The 19,172-nt window shown below is 45.6% G+C and overlaps 1 protein-coding gene and 1 long non-coding RNA gene across 2 annotated transcripts in view; both read right to left on the minus strand.

The window, feature by feature from the left end:
* Positions 1-19,172, minus strand: part of LOC121007922 — a 414,279-nt gene that overhangs the window by 282,800 nt on the left and 112,307 nt on the right. The gene's annotated exons all lie outside the window — the stretch shown is intronic.
* The window catches only part of LOC121007921 (putative methyltransferase DDB_G0268948), a 230,177-nt gene that overhangs the window by 137,304 nt on the left and 73,701 nt on the right, over positions 1-19,172 (minus strand). The window contains exons 3-5 of the mRNA XM_040440189.1: positions 2,988-3,151; positions 2,682-2,895; positions 1,212-1,315 (exon numbers count right to left, since the gene is read on the minus strand). Of these exons, the coding sequence (XP_040296123.1) occupies positions 1,212-1,315; positions 2,682-2,895; positions 2,988-3,151 (482 nt within the window). The remainder of the gene's footprint in view (positions 1-1,211; positions 1,316-2,681; positions 2,896-2,987; positions 3,152-19,172) is intronic.

The following is a 19,172-nucleotide window of genomic DNA, read 5'->3' on the forward strand; positions in this document are numbered from 1 at the left end:
AGTGCTAACCTTGCTACATCTGTATAGCACTATATTGAATATTTGTTTTTTCGACTATTCGTAATATTCTAAAACAAGGATATATAGCAATATAGCGAATATTCGAAAAAAATGAATATAGAGCAATTTAGCTTATATAGTGCTATAATCTTTGTCTAATAGTTGTCATTTTTCTCTCATCTGAAGTTCAGATTGGATAAAAATTACAACTATTAAAAAAAAAAAAAAAAAAAAGATTATAGCACTATATTAGCCATATTTTCCATTCGTTTTTTTCGAATATTCGCTATATTGCTATATATATTCTTGTTTTAGAATATTACGAATATTCGAAAATACGAATATATTCAATATAGTGTTATATATTTCGTTTTTTAGAATATTCGTCAAGCAAGAAGCAGGGAGGAATCATGTTTTTACTCGGCAGTTGAAAAATTTGCGATAAAATTTGCATTACGAAAATTCGCATTCAACACTACTCCTAATGTCAAAGATACTGCAGCCTTAAATGGATCCCCAATCAGGAAGATGCGGAATGGAGGCACGGATCGGAACCCCACGGAAGCACTACGGAGTGCTTCGGTGGTGTTTGTGGCCGTACCTCCGCACCGCAAAAGAGTAGCGCATGCACTACTTTCTTTCTGTGCGGACCGTCAGATGCGGATCGCGGACCCCATTCAAGTGAATGGGCTGCGATCCACTTGCGGCTGCCCCACGGTCTGTGCCCGTGCATTGCGGACCGCAATTTGCGGTCAGCAGCACGGGCACGGAGCCCTTACGTTCGTGTGCATGTAGCTTAAAGGACAATTTTTGGAAGCTTTTTATTATGAACAGGCATAACACATGTGACGGTGCAGTGTGTTTTTAAATTAGCTGTTAACACCATCAACCATGTGTTTACCCATAGCTATGTATGCAAGTCAGTCATTCAGACATTTACTATTGCTGTCATTGCATTCAAGAGCTTAGGGAGGCGGGGGATAAAAAAAAAAAAAAAAAAAAAATATTTACAAAATTAACATCCTTTCCTAAAAATTCTCCTAGGAGATTAGATGGAGCCATATAACAATTTTCAGGTCAATTGGATCAACTTTGGATTGGGGAGAATCGATTTGGGTCCAAACCAAACTTTTTGAAAATGTTGCCAAACCTGAATCAAACCGAATCACAAAAGGTTCACTCATCTCTGCATTGAATATGTAAAAACTTACAATTCCTTATCCTTTAGTGGAATAGCCTCGTATATACTTTGGTACTGGGAAAGCAGGTGCTGTGTTATACTTTTTGGAAAATGCTGGCGCAAAGTATCCCATACCTGCAAAACATAAAATCAATAATAAAATTAAAGGGAACCTGTCATGTGGATATTTGATTATAATCTAACTAATTATATACAATCATTAACTACTAAAAAGTCCCTTAAATGTATTCACTTACTGGTGTGACAGAAGGTTACCTCATAATATATGCTAATGAGCTGATTGGAGTCCAGCGTGATGTCATTGAGTCCAGCGTATATTTAATTCAGAGCTATAGCCACTCCCCTGCCCACCTGCTGCTGGTTCATATGGAAACAAACTGTCATTCAGCAGCAGGTGGGCGGGGAGAGTCAGGAGCTCATAAATATTCATGACTCATCATTATCAGCTGGAGCTTTTCAATAAAAGATGTTGGCAGATTGACTGGGTCAATTAAAGAAAGTGACCCAGCATTGTGCTAAGAGAATCAATCACTTATTTATGTTGCCCTTAGTTAGGACACCATAAAACTGGTGACAGGTTCCCTTTAAATAAATGACTTTCATGAGGGTTGGACTGACCTGCAATCCTTAAGGCCCCTTTCACACGGGCGAGTATTCCGCGCGGATGCGATGCGTGAGGTGAACGCATTGCACCCGCACTAAATACCGACCCATTCATTTCTATGGGGCTGTTCACATGAGCAGTGATTTTCAGGCATCACTTATAAGGGAAAATAATAGCATTCTGAATACAGAATGCATAGTAAAACAGCGCTGGAGGAGTTAAAAAAATAAAATAAAATTAACTCACCTTAGTCCACTTGATCGCGTAGCCCGGCATCTCCTTCTGTCTCCTTTGTTGAATAGGACCTGTGGTGAGCATTAATTACAGGAACAGGACCTTTGATGATGTCACTCCAGTCATCACATGGTACGTCACATGATCTTTTACCATGGTGATGGATCATGGTAAAATCTACAGAACACCGATCCCAAGCCCGAACTTCTGTGAAGAAGTTCGGGTTTGGGTACCAAACATGCGCGATTTTTCTCACGCGAGTGCAAAACGCATTACAATGTTTTGCACTCGCGCTGAAAAATCGCGGGTGTTCCCGCAACGCCCGTGTGAAAGAGGCCTTAGTGAGCCAAGGCCCTGACACAATATATCAGGTCTCCAAAGCTACAATAAAACCTCATTGGAGCCATTCACAAATAACCTATTAGACCTTATTGATTTAATGCACAACCTATGATAACAGATTGCAATTAAACATGGACACATGTTCTGTATAGGTGGTGGATGTACCCTCAGAATCAATTGCTCTGATGGGCCCAAAAATCCTGACTCCATATAGAAATACAGCATCACGGAATTCTACTATACACAAAAAAGATGTACAAATTATATCTGCGTTATCACTAATATTCATCAGCATGTTACCTCTGACATTACTGCGCTCAGATCACGTGACAAATCCTTGTATTCAATCTCAGTGGCCGGATATGCAGCATGTAAAGCCAGGCATCCATTTGTCTTCAGTACTCGAACTGACTCATTGAGAAACTTGTCTATTGTGAACCAATGTGCAGCAAGTCCGGCATGCACCAGGTCCACAGAATCATTCTTCACAGGTATCTTCTCCGCTGAAGCCACCCTATAGACAGAAGAGAGATTCCCAGAATGACTTGAGGCCATCTAATCCTCTCATTTTTTTACTAGAACTAGTAATTCCAGCTCAGTACTCACATGTATGACACATTGTTTGCCAACGTATTTTGTTTAGCCAAATTTATTTGGGATTCACTAATGTCTATTCCCAGGACCTTCTTGAAGTGAGGAGCTAGAGGTAAAGTGTAGCGTCCAGTCCCACAGCCAACATCCACCAGCATTTCAAGGGGCTGCTCATTTGTCTGTAGAGAAGGGAAGAGGATATTTTGTAAAGCTGAATTTTTTTTAAACACATTGGGGCACTTTTACTAATCAGGTCTAGTCAAAAAATACAACAGATTAATCACATTTGTTGATGCGGGATGATCATTCCGGCTCACCTTCAGACTATCTAGGCTGAGTTTATCCCATCTATTATCTTACCTCATGCCACAATTTAGCAAATAACACATTTCAAGGGGTTGTCCAATATTAAAACTTTGCCAGTAACAGTAAATACTGTATGCAAAAGAAGTGATATCAGTTTTTGCCCCTGCACTGTCCTACAATCCTCCCCATCAGTGTTTGCTTTCCTGGGTGCAGCAGTGACGTCCTGTACACCCGACATCACCACTGCAGCCAATCACTGCTTCAGCACTTGTGTGTAGTACTCTGCTGAGGCAGTGATTGGTTGTCCTTTAACAGTGTGTTGTGCATGGAACATCACTGCTGCTGCCAAGAAGATGACTTCATCGGTGTAGGACCAGAGCACAATGCTGGATTAGGCAGGGAAGAAAAATAGTGAGTATCAATTCTTCCTTCTATTACTTTATCACATTTACTATTGGAAAAGTTTTAATTGAATGTAGACAATCCCTTTAATATATGTGGTGCCCAGCAGGTAAGCCATTCTTTTTTTTTACAAATGTTGGTGCATAAATCTCCCACATTATGTTTATTATAATGACAGCAGTACATGGTACATACAATTGTCATTTGGTTTGTGTCTGTCCACTTCCATACATTGTATTTTCATTTGAGAACATTAGGGCACATTTGTAAAGAAATGAGTATTACACTCACCGGTAATCCGGTTTCCTGGAAGTCTCCATGACACCAAGTCCTGAGATTGACTTTCTTCTGATTGGACAGGAAAAACACAGAGAGGTTAAAACCCCCACCCCCTCCTCACATCACCAGTGTATTTTAACGAAGAACCCCAGGATGAAAGGATAATAGCTAATAGCAGAAAAAAAGGGTGGGATATATGTGGTGTCATGGAGACTTCCAGGAAACCGGATTACCGGTGAGTGTAATACTCATTTCCCCAGTCGTCTCCATGACACCAAGTCCTGAGACAATATCAAAAGATACAATTAGGGGGGGACGACTGCCGACAGGACCTTACGTCCAAATCTTAGGTCATCATTAGCAGCTACATCTAGTCTGTAGTGCTTAGTGAAAGTATGGACTCTTTTCCATGTTGCTGCCCTGCAAATCTGTTGTAAGGAGGCTGAGGCTTTTTCCGCCCAGGAGGCAGCCATGCCTCTCGTAGAATGTGCTTTTAGGGAAGCAGGGACGTCTTTTCCCTGAGCTTTATATGCTTCGGAGATTGCCATCTTAATCCATCTGGAGATGGAACTTTTTGCCACTTTCTTCCCTTTGTTAGGACCTGAAAATTGGACAAACAGGTTTTTGTCTATTCTCCAAAGACTGGTAGCTTCCAGGTACTTTAAGACCGCTCTCCGGACATCTAATGTGTGGTAAGTGATTTCCTGATCGTTTTTCGGATTGTCACAGAACGAGGGGAGAACAATGTCCTGAGACCTATGGAAGGTCGAGACTACCTTGGGGAGGAAAGTCGGATCTAATTTGAAAATTAATTTGTCCTCAAATATTGCAAGGAATGGTTCTTGGATGGACAAGGCCTGCAGCTCACAGACCCTTCTGGCTGAGGTTATTGCCACCAGAAAAATCGTTTTAATGGTAAGCCATCTGATGTGAATAGAGTCCAGAGGTTCGAATGGATCGGAGGTTAGACCCCCTAGTACCGTATTAAGGTTCCATGGTGGCACCATGCATGTTTCTAATCGTAGGTCTGATCCTATCTGCTGCCTTAAGGAATCTGGATATCCAGGGATGTTCCGTTAGCTTGGTATTATATAGTGCTCCTAAAGCCGATACCTGGACCCTAAGGGTATTGGGGGATAGACCTAAATCTAGCCCTTCTTGAAGAAAATCCAGGATTAGTGAGATGTTGGCTCTAAACTGGTTGAAGGAGGTTCCAGACCAATCAGCAAATTTCTTCCATATTTTTTGGTACTTGTCGTTGGTACTCTGTTTCCTACTAAGGAGTAAGGTGTTCATTACTTTTTTTGATAAACCAAAGTTTAATAAGTTGGATTCTTCAGAATCCAGGCTGTTAACTTTAGTATTTTCAGGTCTGGGTGAGTAATGGGCCCCTGACTTAGAAGGTCCGGCCTCTGAGGTAGAAGGAGAGGAGCTTCCACGCTGAGGGCTTTCAAGAGGGAGAACCAACTTCTCTTGGGCCAGAAGGGGGTTATCAGGATTAGTGTACAATTTTCTTTTAGAAACTTCTGTAACACTCTGGGGATAAGCGGAAATGGGGGGAAGGCGTAGACTAAGTTTGTTGTCCAACTCTGGTTGAAGGCGTCTACTGCCCGAGGATGATCCCTGGGGTTGAGGGAGAAGAACTGGTTTAGCTGATGATTTCTCCTGGATGCAAACAGGTCTATCGTCGGCCTGCCCCATTTTTTTGTGATTAAGTGGAAGGCTTCTTGAGCTAACATCCATTCCCCTGGGTCTAGTCTGTGCCGGCTTAGGTAATCGGCCTGAATGTTTAAGACTCCCTTCAGATGAACCGCTGAAAGAGATTGAATGTTGCCTTCTGCCCAGGAAAAGATTTTGTTTGCCAGGTTCTGTAGCAGGCGATGCCTTGTGCCTCCCTGGTGTTGGATAAAGGCCACGGATGTAGCGTTGTCAGAGTAGACTAGGACGTGACGACCCTCTGCCAGCTGACTCGTGTGTTTCAGTGCTTCCCACACTGCCCTCAGCTCCTTGAAATTTGAGGATTGCTGACTCACGTAATTCCCCCATGTTCCCTGGTAGGAGTTCCCCTGGACGACCGCTCCCCACCCGTGGAGGCTGGCATCTGTTGTGATGACTAGAGGGAGATCTTGTGCCCAGAAAATCCAGTTTTCTAGGTTCGATTTGCTGAGCCACCAAGTTAGTGATTTTTTGGTCTCTGTATCTAAGAATATTATCCTCTCTAGGGTTAATTGCGATCTGTTCCATTTGTCTAAGATGAACTTCTGGAGTGGTCTTAGATGGAACTGTGCCCAGGCAACTGCTGGAATGCAAGCGGACAGACTCCCTAGTACCTTCATGGCCTGTCTTATTGAACAGAATTTCTCCTTCTTGAACTTCCTCAAAGCTGTCTGAAGTTTTACTATCTTTTGAGGCGGTAGAAAGGATCTTTGGGAGACTGTGTCTAGAGTAATGCCCAGAAAAACCTTCCGTTTGGATGGGATTAAATCCAATTTTTTCCAATTGATGAGCCAACCTAGGCTCTGTAGATGATCCAGGACTAACCCGAGATGGATTCCCATGGTCTCTATGTTGTCTGCCACTACCAGTAGATTGTCCAGATAGGGGATCACACAAATTGCCTTTTCTCTCAAGGTTGTCAAGGCTTCCGCCATTATTTTGGTAAAAACCCTTGGGGCAGAAGAGATCCCGAAGGGGAGACACCTGAACTGGAAATGCTGAATGTTTCCGTCCAATTCTATCGCGAACCTTAGGAATTCCCTTGACGACCTGTGAATTGGGACATGATAATAGGTGTCGCTTAAATCTATTGTGGCCATCACTGCATCCTTTTTTAAGAGTTTCACTGCTGACTTCAGGGTCTCCATTTTGAATTTTTGATATCTTACGTATTTGTTTAGATGTTTCAGATTTATAATTACCCTGGATTTCCCGTTTGGTTTCTTTATAATGAAGAGGCGGGAATAGAATCCCAGTCCTGTCTGATTTTTTGGGACGGGCTCTATGGCGGCCAAGGTTAATAGGTTTTTTATGTCGTTTTTTAAGGTCGCAGTTTGAGATGGGGGAAGGGTAGTGATCACATATTTCTGTGGAGGGGAAGAGAGAAGATCTATCAGATAACCCTCTTGTATAATACTTAAAATCCACCGGCTGTTTGTTACGTGCTCCCAAGATCTTAGAAAGGAGCTGAGTCTTCCCCCCACTGGTATGGCATTGTTTGCTGTTGGATGAGGAGGCTTCAGCCCGATTTGGGTTGAAGAGGAAACTTCTCCCCCTGCCTCCCTTCGCATAACTCCACCTCCCAGTCTTCCCTTTATCTTTTTTATTCTCGGGCTGAAAAAAATCGGTCACGAAAGGGCTGCCTTTTTTGTTTATATCTTTCCTCTGGAAAACCTCTTTTTTTATTTGTCGCGTTGTCTAAGATTTTATCTAAATCTTCTCCGAAAACATACTGACCGTGGAAGGGGAGTGCGATTAATTTATTTTTAGATGTGATATCTCCTGACCACGCTTTAAGCCATAGTGCCCTTCTCGCTGTATTTGAGAGAACAGCTGTACGGGCGGACAGTTTAACTGATTCAGCTGCTGCGTCTGCTAGAAAGGAGGTTGCCATCTTTAATAGAGGCAAGCTCTCTAGGATTTGATCCCGTGGTGTCTTATTGACCAGATGTATCTCCAGCTGGTCTAGCCAAAGGTTTAGTGTTCTGGCCACACATGTAGAGGCAACGCCCGGTTTGAGAAGGGCCGCCGTAGTCTCCCAGGTCTTTCGCAAGAGACTCTCCGCTTTCCTGTCTAGAGGATCTTTCAATTGTGCTGAGTCTTCAAACGGTAGGGCCGTATGTTTTGCTACCTTGGCCACTGGCGCGTCTACTTTTGGAATGGTCTCCCAATCCGTACAGTCCTCTTGGCTAAAGGGGTAGCGCCTCTTAATTCCCCTTGGGATAAAGGATCCTTTATCCGGTTTTTCCCATTCTGACCGAATTAATTTTTGGACACTATCAGGGACTGGGAAAACAGCCTTCTTCCTTTCACCTAGACCCCCAAAATTTTTTTGCTGGGTAGACTTAGGAGCTTTAGGCATCTCCATTTGAATGGTGGCCCTGATGGCCCTGATAAGTTCATCAATATCCTCAGGATTGAACAGGAAGCGCTTATATTCACCCTCTTCATCTGAAGATACCGGGTGTTTTTGGATAGATTCGGAGTCTGAGACCGCCAGCCCCTCAGAGTCGGAATCCAGGATAAGTGATTTAACACTACGGGAGTCCTGAGTGGGGGGAACTTTGGGGGGAGTAGGTTCTCTGGTAGTTAAGGCTAGCTGAACCTCTTTTACCACTTTTCTAATGTCTTCAATTAAACTAGAAGACTCGGCCTTGATGACATTGGCGGTACATTCTTTACACAGGGGCTTGGATCCAGTGTTAGACAATCTTTTGCAGCAAATACCACATTTTCTAGTTTTTTTAGCTGCAGAAGCCGAATCCTTTTCTCCCTGAAATGGTAAGGGAGGAAAGGATGAGCAGACTGAACCCACCATACAAAGCATGTACCTGAGAACAGGTTACTCACTGTCCCAGGGTTTGATGCAGGCTCGGTTCCAGAGCCCGGCGTGAGGGGGGTGCTCATCCTGACTCCCGACCGCTTCAGAGATGCTTCACCAAATGTGAGAGCCGCGCTATGCAGGGCGCCGTTACACAGGTCCTGAGCGTTTTTATAGCGTCTCCATGTGCTTCTCATGCTGCAGGACCTGTGGCGCATGTTGATGACGTCAGCGAGCTTAGCTCCGCCCCCGGCGTCTGACGTCATCCGCCTGCCGGCTGGAAGGGACACATCACAGTGCCGATCCGCCGTGTTCCTCCTTCCCTCTGCATCAAGCCCTCCGGGACCGCCGCAGAGGGAATCTTCGCAGGGGCACTACCTATGCGCCCGAGCCCAGGGCTAACCGAACGGAGGAGGGAGAGCTGCACTGCAGATCCGACCTCGGCCTGCAGATGAATAATAACTCCAGGTGAGCCCAAACGAGCTCCGTGCACCTCTCCTGCTTCCTATCCTGATGGGACAGGAAAAACACTGGTGATGTGAGGAGGGGGTGGGGGTTTTAACCTCTGTTTTTCCTGTCCAATCAGAAGGAAGTCAATCTCAGGACTTGGTGTCATGGAGACGACTGGGGAAATGTCTGTTTACACTAATGAGCATCATTAATCCCGTCAAGCCATTTTTCATCCTCCTGAATCCTGACCCTGGCTATTTTTTGTGGTAATAACTTTGGAATGCTTTTAGATTTGAGATTTTTTTGTAACACATCGTATTTCATTAGATAATTTTGAGCCCGCGCTGACTGCAAATGGCCTTTAGTAAAGTAATGTGTAATACGATGCCTCATAGAATATAAGGGGATCTTGTATCAGAGCCCTAGATAAGTTACTTTCAAACATAGGCAATGTGGAATATAGTATATATGTAATACAGAGTGTACTTGCCAATCTTGCTGTATCACATATATACTACACTGCTCAAAAAAATAAAGGAACACAAAAATAACACATCCTAGATCTGAATTAATTAAATATTCTTCTGAAATACTTTGTTCTTTACATAGTTGAATGTGCTGACAACAAAATCACACAAAAATAAAAAAAATGGAAATCAAATTTTTCAACCCACTCAAAATTAGGGTCCATTCACACGTCCGTTTCTTTCCTGATTTGTTCCGTTTTTTGCGGGAACAGATCTGGACCAGATCTGGACCCATTCATTTTCAATGGGTCCTGAAAAAAATCGGACAGCTCAATGTCCGATTTTTTTTTCAGGACCCATTGAAAATGAATGGGTCCAGATCTGGTCCAGATCTGTTCCGCAAAAAACGGAACAGATCAGGAAAGAAACAACGGACGTGTGAATGGACCTTAAAGTGGAAAAACACACTACAGGCTGATCCAATTTTGATGTAATGTCCTTAAAACAAGTCAAAATGAGGCTCAGTAGTGTGCTTGGCCTCCATGTGCCTGTATGACCTCCCTACAACGCCTGTGCATGCTCCTGATGAGGTGGCGGACGGTCTCCTGAGGGATCTCCTCCCAGACCTGGACTAAAGCATCTGCCAACTCCTGCACAGTCTGTGGTGCAACGTGACGTTGGTGGATAGAGCGAGACATGATGTCCCAGATGTGCTCAATTGGATTCAGGTCTGGGGAACGGGCGGGCCAGTCCATAGCATCAATGCCTTCGTCTTGCAGGAACTGCTGACACACTCCAGCCACATGAGGTCTAGCATTGTCTTGCATTAGGAGGAACCCAGGGCCAACCGCACCAGCATATGGTCTCACAAGGGGTCTGAGGATCTCATCTCGTTACCTAATGGCAGTCAGGCTACCTCTGGCGAGCACATGGAGGGCTGTGCGTCCCTCCAAAGAAATGCCACCCCACACCATTACTGACCCAATGCCAAACCGGTCATGCTGGAGGATGTTGCAGTCAGCAGAACGTTCTCCACGGTGTCTCCAGACTCTGTCACGTCTGTCACATGTGCTCAGTGTGAACCTGCTTTTATCTGTGAATAGCACAGGGCGTCAGTGGCGAATTTGCCAATCTTGGTGTTCTCTGGCAAATGCCAAACGTCCTGCATGGTGTTGGGCTGTAAGCACAACCCCCACCTGTGGACGTCGGGCCCTCATGGAGTCTGTTTCTGACTGTTTGAGCAGACACATGCACATTTGTGGCCTGCTGGAGGTCATTTTGCAGGGCTCTGGCAGTGCTCCTCCTGTTCCTCCTTGCACAAAGGCGGAGGTAGCGGTCCTGCTGCTGGGTTGTTGCTCTCCTACGGCCTCCTCCACGTCTCCTGATGTACTGGCCTGTCTCCTGGTAGCGCCTCCATGCTCTGGACACTACGCTGACAGACACAGCAAACCTTCTTGCCACAGCTCGCATTGATGTGCCATCCTGGATAAGCACTACCTGAGCCACTTGTGTGGGTTGTAAACTCCATATCATGTTACCACTAGAGTGAAAGCACCGCCAGCATTCAAAAGTGACCAAAACATCAGCCAGGAAGCATAGGAACTGAGAAGTGGTCTGTGGTCACCACCTGCAGAACCACTCCTTTATTGGGGGTGTCTTGCTAATTGCCTATAATTTCCACCTGTTGTCTATCCCATTTGTCACTCAGTGTTGCTTCCTAAGTGGACAGTTAGATTTCACAGAAGTGTGATTGACTTGGAGTTACATTGTGTTGTTTAAGTGTTCCCTTTATTTTTTTGAGCAGTGTATATTCCACATTGCCTATGTTTGACAGTGACTCATCTAGGGCTCTGATACAAGATCACCCTATATTCTATGAGGTATCGTATTACACATTACTTTACTAAAGGCCATTTGCAGTCAGCGCGGGCTCACAATTATTTAGTGTTTATCTGAAGCCACAGTAAAGGGGGGGTAGGCAATTAACCCCTTCGCAGCCCAGCAGCAACAGGACCCACATTACATATAGTGTGGCTCCCTCTATAACTGCAGTGCTGGTATATTACTTGCTTTTTTTTTTTACATCGTATTTCATGTTTGTACTCAATGTTTTATCTTCATTAAATACAAAAAAATTATAGAAAATTAGGAAAAATTATTAATTTTCAATATTTGAATTTTTCTGCTTTTGAGACGGATACTGCAGCAAGCCCTGGAGGAGTGGGTGTGGAGGATGGGAGTAGAAGTGGCCCTGATGAAGTGTAAGGCCGCATTCACACATACGTGGATTTTCACGGACCACGGTCCGTGAAAACTTGTCCTGCCGAGTGCACGGCGTCATTTGTTGCTATGACGTAGTGCGCTTTGTGCCGCTGCTGTACAGTAATACACTCGTATAGATCATGTGAGCTTATTACTGTACATCGGCGCAAAGTGCACGGCATCATAGCAACCAATGACACCATGCGCTTGTGCATTCAGACAGTGGTCCGTGAAAATCCACGAATGTGTGAATGAGGACTAACGCAGTACTCCCTCAGGCCATCGCTCCCTGAATATAGGTGCTGTGGAAATGTAGTTTTGAAGAACTAGGCCAGAATTAAACGTAACAAAGTCTTTATACTAGGTGCAACATAGAACTTCAAATGCATTCTGTGACAGCAGACTAAGTGCAAATCTTCTCTTGCACCAGCAAAGATTACAGAGGCAGGTTGGATGGATGGCGCAATTTAGCACTTAGGTGGTACTAACTTAGTGTTATGAAAGCGGGTGTGGACCCACTGCGCCACTGACTGGCTATACTCTGGAAGGGCGTGACTAAGCATCTACCTGGTCTTCACTAGAGCCTCTGATGGTGAGGATAGGCTTGAGCCATTAGGGTCATTGCCAGGTGCCACTCCAGAGCAGTCCCCGAGTCAGTGGCAGAGGGCGTGTACGTGCTGTCTCACAAGTGAGGAGAGACACTCATGCAAGCCTTAACAGTACAGATCTCTGGCATGGAGCACAGATGCAAAAGTTAAGCTACCTGCTACACGCGCTTGTCAGCACGGCGCATGGCAGCAAGAGGGAAAGAGGGAGGCTGGCACCCGTGCCAGCAGTAGGGGTAGCAGCGCTGGCACGGACCGCTGGGCTAACACTTAGTATTGTTATAGGTGGTGCGTGTCTTGGCTGTAATCCCTTACTTTGCAGCACTGTCTTTAATGCTGGTCATAGCAGTTAACTCCGCTGTCTAGTATTTCAAGACTTCCCTTGAGGAAGATGAATGATTGATCTCTTGGGAGAATTCAGAGCAGGAGCCCTGACTTGAGCTTCCTCTCCACTCCTTCTCTGGACAGAAACTCCCCCTCCTGGCAGAAAGCAGTACCAGCCCACCCCTACCAAGAGGGGAGGAACCAGGGTGAGTAGCCCTGTTCCTTGTCAACCCTTTGCCATCCATATCTTGCTATAGCATATAGTCATAATAAAACCATACATAATGCAAACTTTATAGAAGTTGTAGTACCCTCAAGGTCTGGGGTACTACAATACTCCATAAAATAATTACATAGCATTAACCATATTTATACTTTATGTTGGCATTATTTTGTAAATGTAATTTTATTTTTTTAGGACGTTAGATGGAAGGCTCAAAATTTTTGAAGCAATTAAAAAAAAAAAAATCAGAAAATGTCCAAAACTGAATTTTTAAAGGACCATCTCAGTTATGAAGTCATTTTGTGGGGCTTACGACATAAAAACTACCCATAAATGATGTTTTAGAGACTATACCCCTAACATTATTCAAAACTGATTTTTGCAAACTTCATTAGCCCTTTAAGTGTTCCACAGGAATTAAAAAGGAAAATGAAAGTGAAATTTCTAAAATGTTCTCCATTTCAATCCACTTTCTGGTAACACTTCGTGTTAGCCAAATAAACTTCAATATTGATTATTCATGTTTTTTGGAGGGAAGATTTCAGTGGAATATTTTTCAGGCACCATGTCACATTTGAAGACACCCTGAGGTATGCAAAAAGTGAACCTATTTTGGAAACTACACCCCACACAGAATTTGTAAAGGTGTGTAGTGAGTAGGGACAAGCGAACCCGAACTGTAAAGTTCAGATTCGTACCAAACATCAGGGGTTCGGGCACCTGAAACTGAATTTTGTCACTGAAGTCCGTGTTCGGATGCTGAATAAAGTTTGTTGAAAGGCTGCAGCACAGCCTATCAACAAGCTTTTTAGCTGTGGGTACTTCAAAGCCATCACAATCATGCCTAGTATTGGCATGGCTGTGATTGGCCAGCGCAGCAAGCGAAATGCCCGTATAACTGCCAATTCACATGTGGCGCCGCCATTTTGCTCTAAATAGTGTAGGGACGGGACACAGCTCGAGTGAGGCACAGTGTTAGGCAATAAGGCTCTGCAAAATGCTGTGTGTGCAGTCTTCAATAAGGCTCTGGGCGCAGTCTAAAATAAGGCTCTTCACCCATGACAAATACTATTGTTCATCTGGATGTTAATCCTGTGTGTGACCTATAGCCATTTGTTGGGGTGAGATACACCTCATTTGTACCCATGACACAGAAATACAATTCTTTGTCTGTATGTCAATATTGTGGGTGGTAAATAAGGGACATGTCCGTGGTCGTGGCACTCTGGGTGTTGGTGGAGCTCCTGCTGCAGGGAGGTGACGTGCCAGGTTAATCTGTGCCAGCTACGCGCTTAAATAAAACACCTTCCTCTGGTGCACGCAGGCAACATGACTGAGTCATTTTGTAGGCCCAAGTACAGAGGACAGAACAAGTAGAGGCGGTATTAGATTGGATGGATGAGAGTGTCTCCAGTACTTTCACATTGTCTTCCAGCTAGTCCACTGCTCTAAGTGCAAAGTTGGCATCGGCGGCCAACAGACATCAGTCTTCCACCTCAAACCCTTGCACATCAGCCAAGCAGTCATGCAGCAGTCACTCATGCTTTTTAATGACTCTGCTGGTGGGGGTTCCATAGGCCATCCACCTAGCCCGGCCCCAGAAGTGGAAGAGATTGAGTGCAATGATGCCCAACCACTTATGTTTGAGTACGAGGACAAGGTAGGACCACTGCAGCAAGTCTCTGAGGATGGCGAAACACAGGTGCAAACTGCTGCCTATTTCTGCAGTGTGCAGACCAGCAAGGGGAGGGGAGTGGGTGAAAGATGATGTGTAGGAAGAGGTGCTGGTCACGCAGCACCAGCCGCACAGCAAAAGAGGGAGTAGGGTGCAAAAGCACAGTGGCTGGCCCCTAGCCAGTACGCCTGCTACTGCCCACCATGCCAAGGGACTGAGTACACCAAAGCCAGCTCAAAAGGAGTTCCCTGGCACGGCATTTCTTCAGGCAGTGTGCTGATGACAAGACATGGGTGGTTAGCACGCTGTGAAGCCAGAGCCTGAAGCAAGGCATAAATGTTCTAAACCTGAGCACCACCTGCATGACCAGGCATCTAAATGCAAGGCACGAGCTGCAGTGGAGTAAACACCTGAAAAACCACAAAAGATCTAAGGCTCCTCCTGCTCCTTCTTTTGCTGTGGTCTGGGCCTCATCCCTCCCCACACCAGCAGTGTCACCGAGCATCTCCACACTGTCCCATGAAAGCGTTCAGCTGTCTATCCCCCAAAGGGTTCATACACATGAACGTATTTTCTTTCCATGGTAGAATCAAAAGGAAGAATGGTAGGGCACACCAATATTCGGTACCACACGGATGGTTAATATACCAATATTTTATTTTATTTAGTGATATACACTGTTAAATATACATACATAAAAATTGCACTCTTAAAAATAATAAAATAGTAAAACTATTAAATACAATAAAACATAATATAATTATATAAATCTGCAATATTGTATATATAAATTCTATGCTTTATGCCTGAAAGGTTTCAATAGTTCTACTATATTTGCACCAAATTACGTTGAATGGTAAATAGTATCCTTCCAAATGGGTTGTTTAACCCAGTCGATGCCCCAGTAGATGAGGTGGGGAGTGAATCTGCTATTTGAATAAAGTCTTTTTAAATAGTCACTTATATTATTGCGGCTGTTGCGACTCAATAGTCGCTGTGCATATTTAATCGTTACACTGTTGCTGCCTGTAAATAGAGAAGAGCCGAAGCTATTGTACTCAGTTTATAATGCAGTGATATCGGCTTTTACTGCGTCACAGGTGGCGTCCCACGTGTGGTAAGCAATTGTTACACAGGTTGCAGCGTGTAAAGGTGATGCGACTTCGGTATTTTCTTTCCATGTCAGTTTTCTTGCAGACCGTATGCAGAACCTTTTATTTCAATGGGTCCACAAAAAAAAAATTAAAAAAATTACTCTGTGTGCATTCCGTGTCCTATTATTGTCTGCATTATGGACAAGGATAGTACTGTTCTATTAGTGGCCAGCTGTTCATTGCCTCAAAATACAGAATGAATACGGATGTCATCTGTATTTTTTGCTGATCCGTATTTTGTGAACCGCAAAATACATGACGGTGGTATTGGTTATTTATCGTCCGACCCCTGAAACACCCTTTTTCCCCCATTCCCCATAAGCTACCTCCACCCATATCCTGTCTCTGACACGCCCTAAATGAAACACAGACACCGGGCTTGGAATAAAATCGGCCACAGCAGCCGTCTTTTATTAACATATAAAACATAATATATTAAACAACAATTCACCCCCCGAGGGGAGGTCCTTGAAGCCCCCAAACAACTGCAAATACCCCACTGGGTGAGCCATCTTGCCTCCAGCCGTTGCCCACCAGCTCAGAAGCACCACTGAATGGCCCCTTTTAAATCTGCCACCACTGGGAGTCCAGCCCCAACCATGGAGCCCTCCCAGCATCCTCCTCTGTGAATATGACCAACTTCAAGGACCTCCCCCCGCCACTGACGCAAAAACTTGACCGCCTTAAGTCTGTGCGTCCCTCCACAACCTTAAGGCCACTTCAATCCCCTCCTGAATTGCTAGGTTCCACATGTCCAGACCGACTGCATTTAAGTGCACACCGTCAGACCGCCAAAACCCTCCCACACCCTTCTCAAGCTCCATGTGTCTCACCGCCACCGCCCCATTCCTGGCCATGAATCGACCCATTGCCCGGTTCACCTTAACTCGTGCCCTGTTCACACCCTCCACTGAACGGGCACCCCTCCACACCATCCTAGGAACTATATCAGACCAGACTGTCACCATCCGCGGGAACAACGCCCATATCCTCAGCAAATCAAATTTAATGCCCTGCAATAACTCACGGAAAGGCGGCGCCGCCAGGTCATTACCGCCCACATGCAGTACCAACACCTCGGGTGCCCTATCCTGCCTCACAAACCTGTGAATCTCCGGCAACACCCCCACCCAAACCATACCTCTATGCCCCAGCCATCTCACCACCGCCACGGACCTCGAAAACCCCAACTGCTGACCATCCGGCCGAACCGCTGCCCGGACAGTCCCCCAGAAGACATAAGAATGTCCGAGTATCCATACTAGGGCCGGCACCGCATCTGTAACAAAAAAACAAAACCAAGAACAACCAGTAATGACATCACATACACAACCGCCCTTCTACTAGCCCCCCGGCCGTTCCCCTACAAACTATTTAAATGAATGTAGGATCTGAACCGAATAGATTCCCATTGCCCAATCCTTTTTATAATCTCGTCGCCCAATCCCCACCTCACTGCTTCCGTCGCCGCCCCGATTCTAAAGGAATGACTCGAGTACCCTTCAGGACCCAATCCCAGCCGAACCAAACATTTCGTAAAAACTGCCGAAAACTGAAAGCGCGACAAAAAGGAATCATCCCCATGCACTAGCAACGGCAACATCCCGCTCCTCCTATCCCCCCAGTAATCCTGCAGACACCGCATCGGGCACATAGCGCAACCTGGAACGCCAAACACCACTACTCTCCGACCCCGTCCCTCCGCATCTGTCTTAGAACAGCGAATAATGAATTCCAGCCTGTCTTGAAACAACTCCACATCCGCCATTTGTAGCCCCCCCGCCCTCCGGACCGTCGGACTAACCAACTCCCCCACACGTAAAGCCCCAAAAAACGCCAATGAAAAGGCCAACCGAAATAACTGTTCCTCCGAGGCAGAACTACAAACCACCCCAACTGCTCCCCCAGCTTCAACAATAACCCGAAGGACACAGGTCTCCTGCTATCATCCCGCGCCCTGCACCACCCCTTCAACACCCGCATCACCAAAAATGACTGTCACATCCGGCCGCTGTCTACACTTAAACCCAAATGCCAGCCCGGCCATGCAACTATTCATTTTTGCCACTGACCAACCTTCCTCTCTACAGTGACCCACAAACAATAGCATTGGAACCAACCCCCAACTTACTACACCAATCCTCCCAGTACTGCCACGCTTTCAAGTACGCCTCCCACGTCCTAGGCGCCAGCGATGCCTGAATGAGACTTGCTACAGTTCTTCCAGTACCTGCCATAGACAACTCGGGCACTCCCTCCCAAACTCTTCTGCGTCTGGGGCCCAACTGCCGGAAACGGTCCCACTGCGAACGAGAGAGCGTCAGCTATGCCGTTATCAACCCCAGGCACATGAACAGCCACCACAAATGCATTGATCAACAGACACTCCAACACCAACCGTTGCAGCAACTGCACCACCAAAACTGACAACCCATTTATTGCCTGCACCACCCCCAAGTTATCACAGTGGAACCGTACCTTTCTGTCCCGGAAAACTTCTCCCCACAACATCACCGCCGCTACAATGGGAAAAAGTTCCAACAAAGCCACATTCTTTACCCAACCTCTTTCAACCCAGCTATCGGGGCACCCTCCCGCACACCACTGCCCCCCGCAATAAACCCCAAAACCCTTGCTCCCCGCCGCATCCGAAAACAACTCAAAATCAAACGAATTCACCACATCACCCATGAACAGAGAGCGACCGTTATAATTTTCCAAAAAGGAACTCCACACCTTCAAGTCCGCTCTCAATTCCTTCCCTAAACGAACGTAATGATGTGGTGCAACCACTCCTGCCATTGCCAACCTTTTACAAAATACCCTCCCCATGAGCATAACTGCAATTTTTTTTTAAGCGACACGCCCTCGCTACCTCCCCCTTTAAATCCACTAATTTATCTAAGGGCAATCTACATTCCATCAATCACTATCCCTAAAAAACCTCAACTCCGTAACCGGCCCCACCGTCTTATCCGTAGCCAACGGGACCCCAAAACCCCCAAACGACTCCAATGTATGTAACAATGCGCACACTCTAGAACCCGGGGGACCAATACACAGGAAATCGTCCAGGTAATGAATGATGGATTCACAACCCGACGAATCCGCCACCGCCCATTCTAAAAATGAGCTAAACGCTTCAAAGTACACGCAGGACAGGGAACAGCCCATAGGCAAACACCTATCCACAAAAAACTCCCCCCCCCCACCAAAAACACCCCAACAAGTGTAAACAATCCGGATGTACCAGCAGCAACCTAAACGCAGCCTCAATGTCAGTCTTTGTTAACAGCGCCCCCCTCCCAAATTTTTTAACCCACTGCAAGGCCGCGTCAAATGAGGTATAAACCACAGAACATAAGGCCGGGTCTATACGGTCATTGACAGACGAGCTGAAACTTATTCCTCTCCTTCTTCGGAACCACCCCCAACGGTGACACCCGTAAATTCGGCAATGGTGGGTCCAAAAATGGGCCCGCCATCCTGCCTAGACTGACCTCCTTGCTAAGTTTC

The sequence above is a fragment of the Bufo bufo genome, chromosome 7 (genome assembly GCF_905171765.1).
Source record: "Bufo bufo chromosome 7, aBufBuf1.1, whole genome shotgun sequence".
Classification (NCBI taxonomy): Eukaryota; Metazoa; Chordata; class Amphibia; order Anura; family Bufonidae; genus Bufo; species Bufo bufo.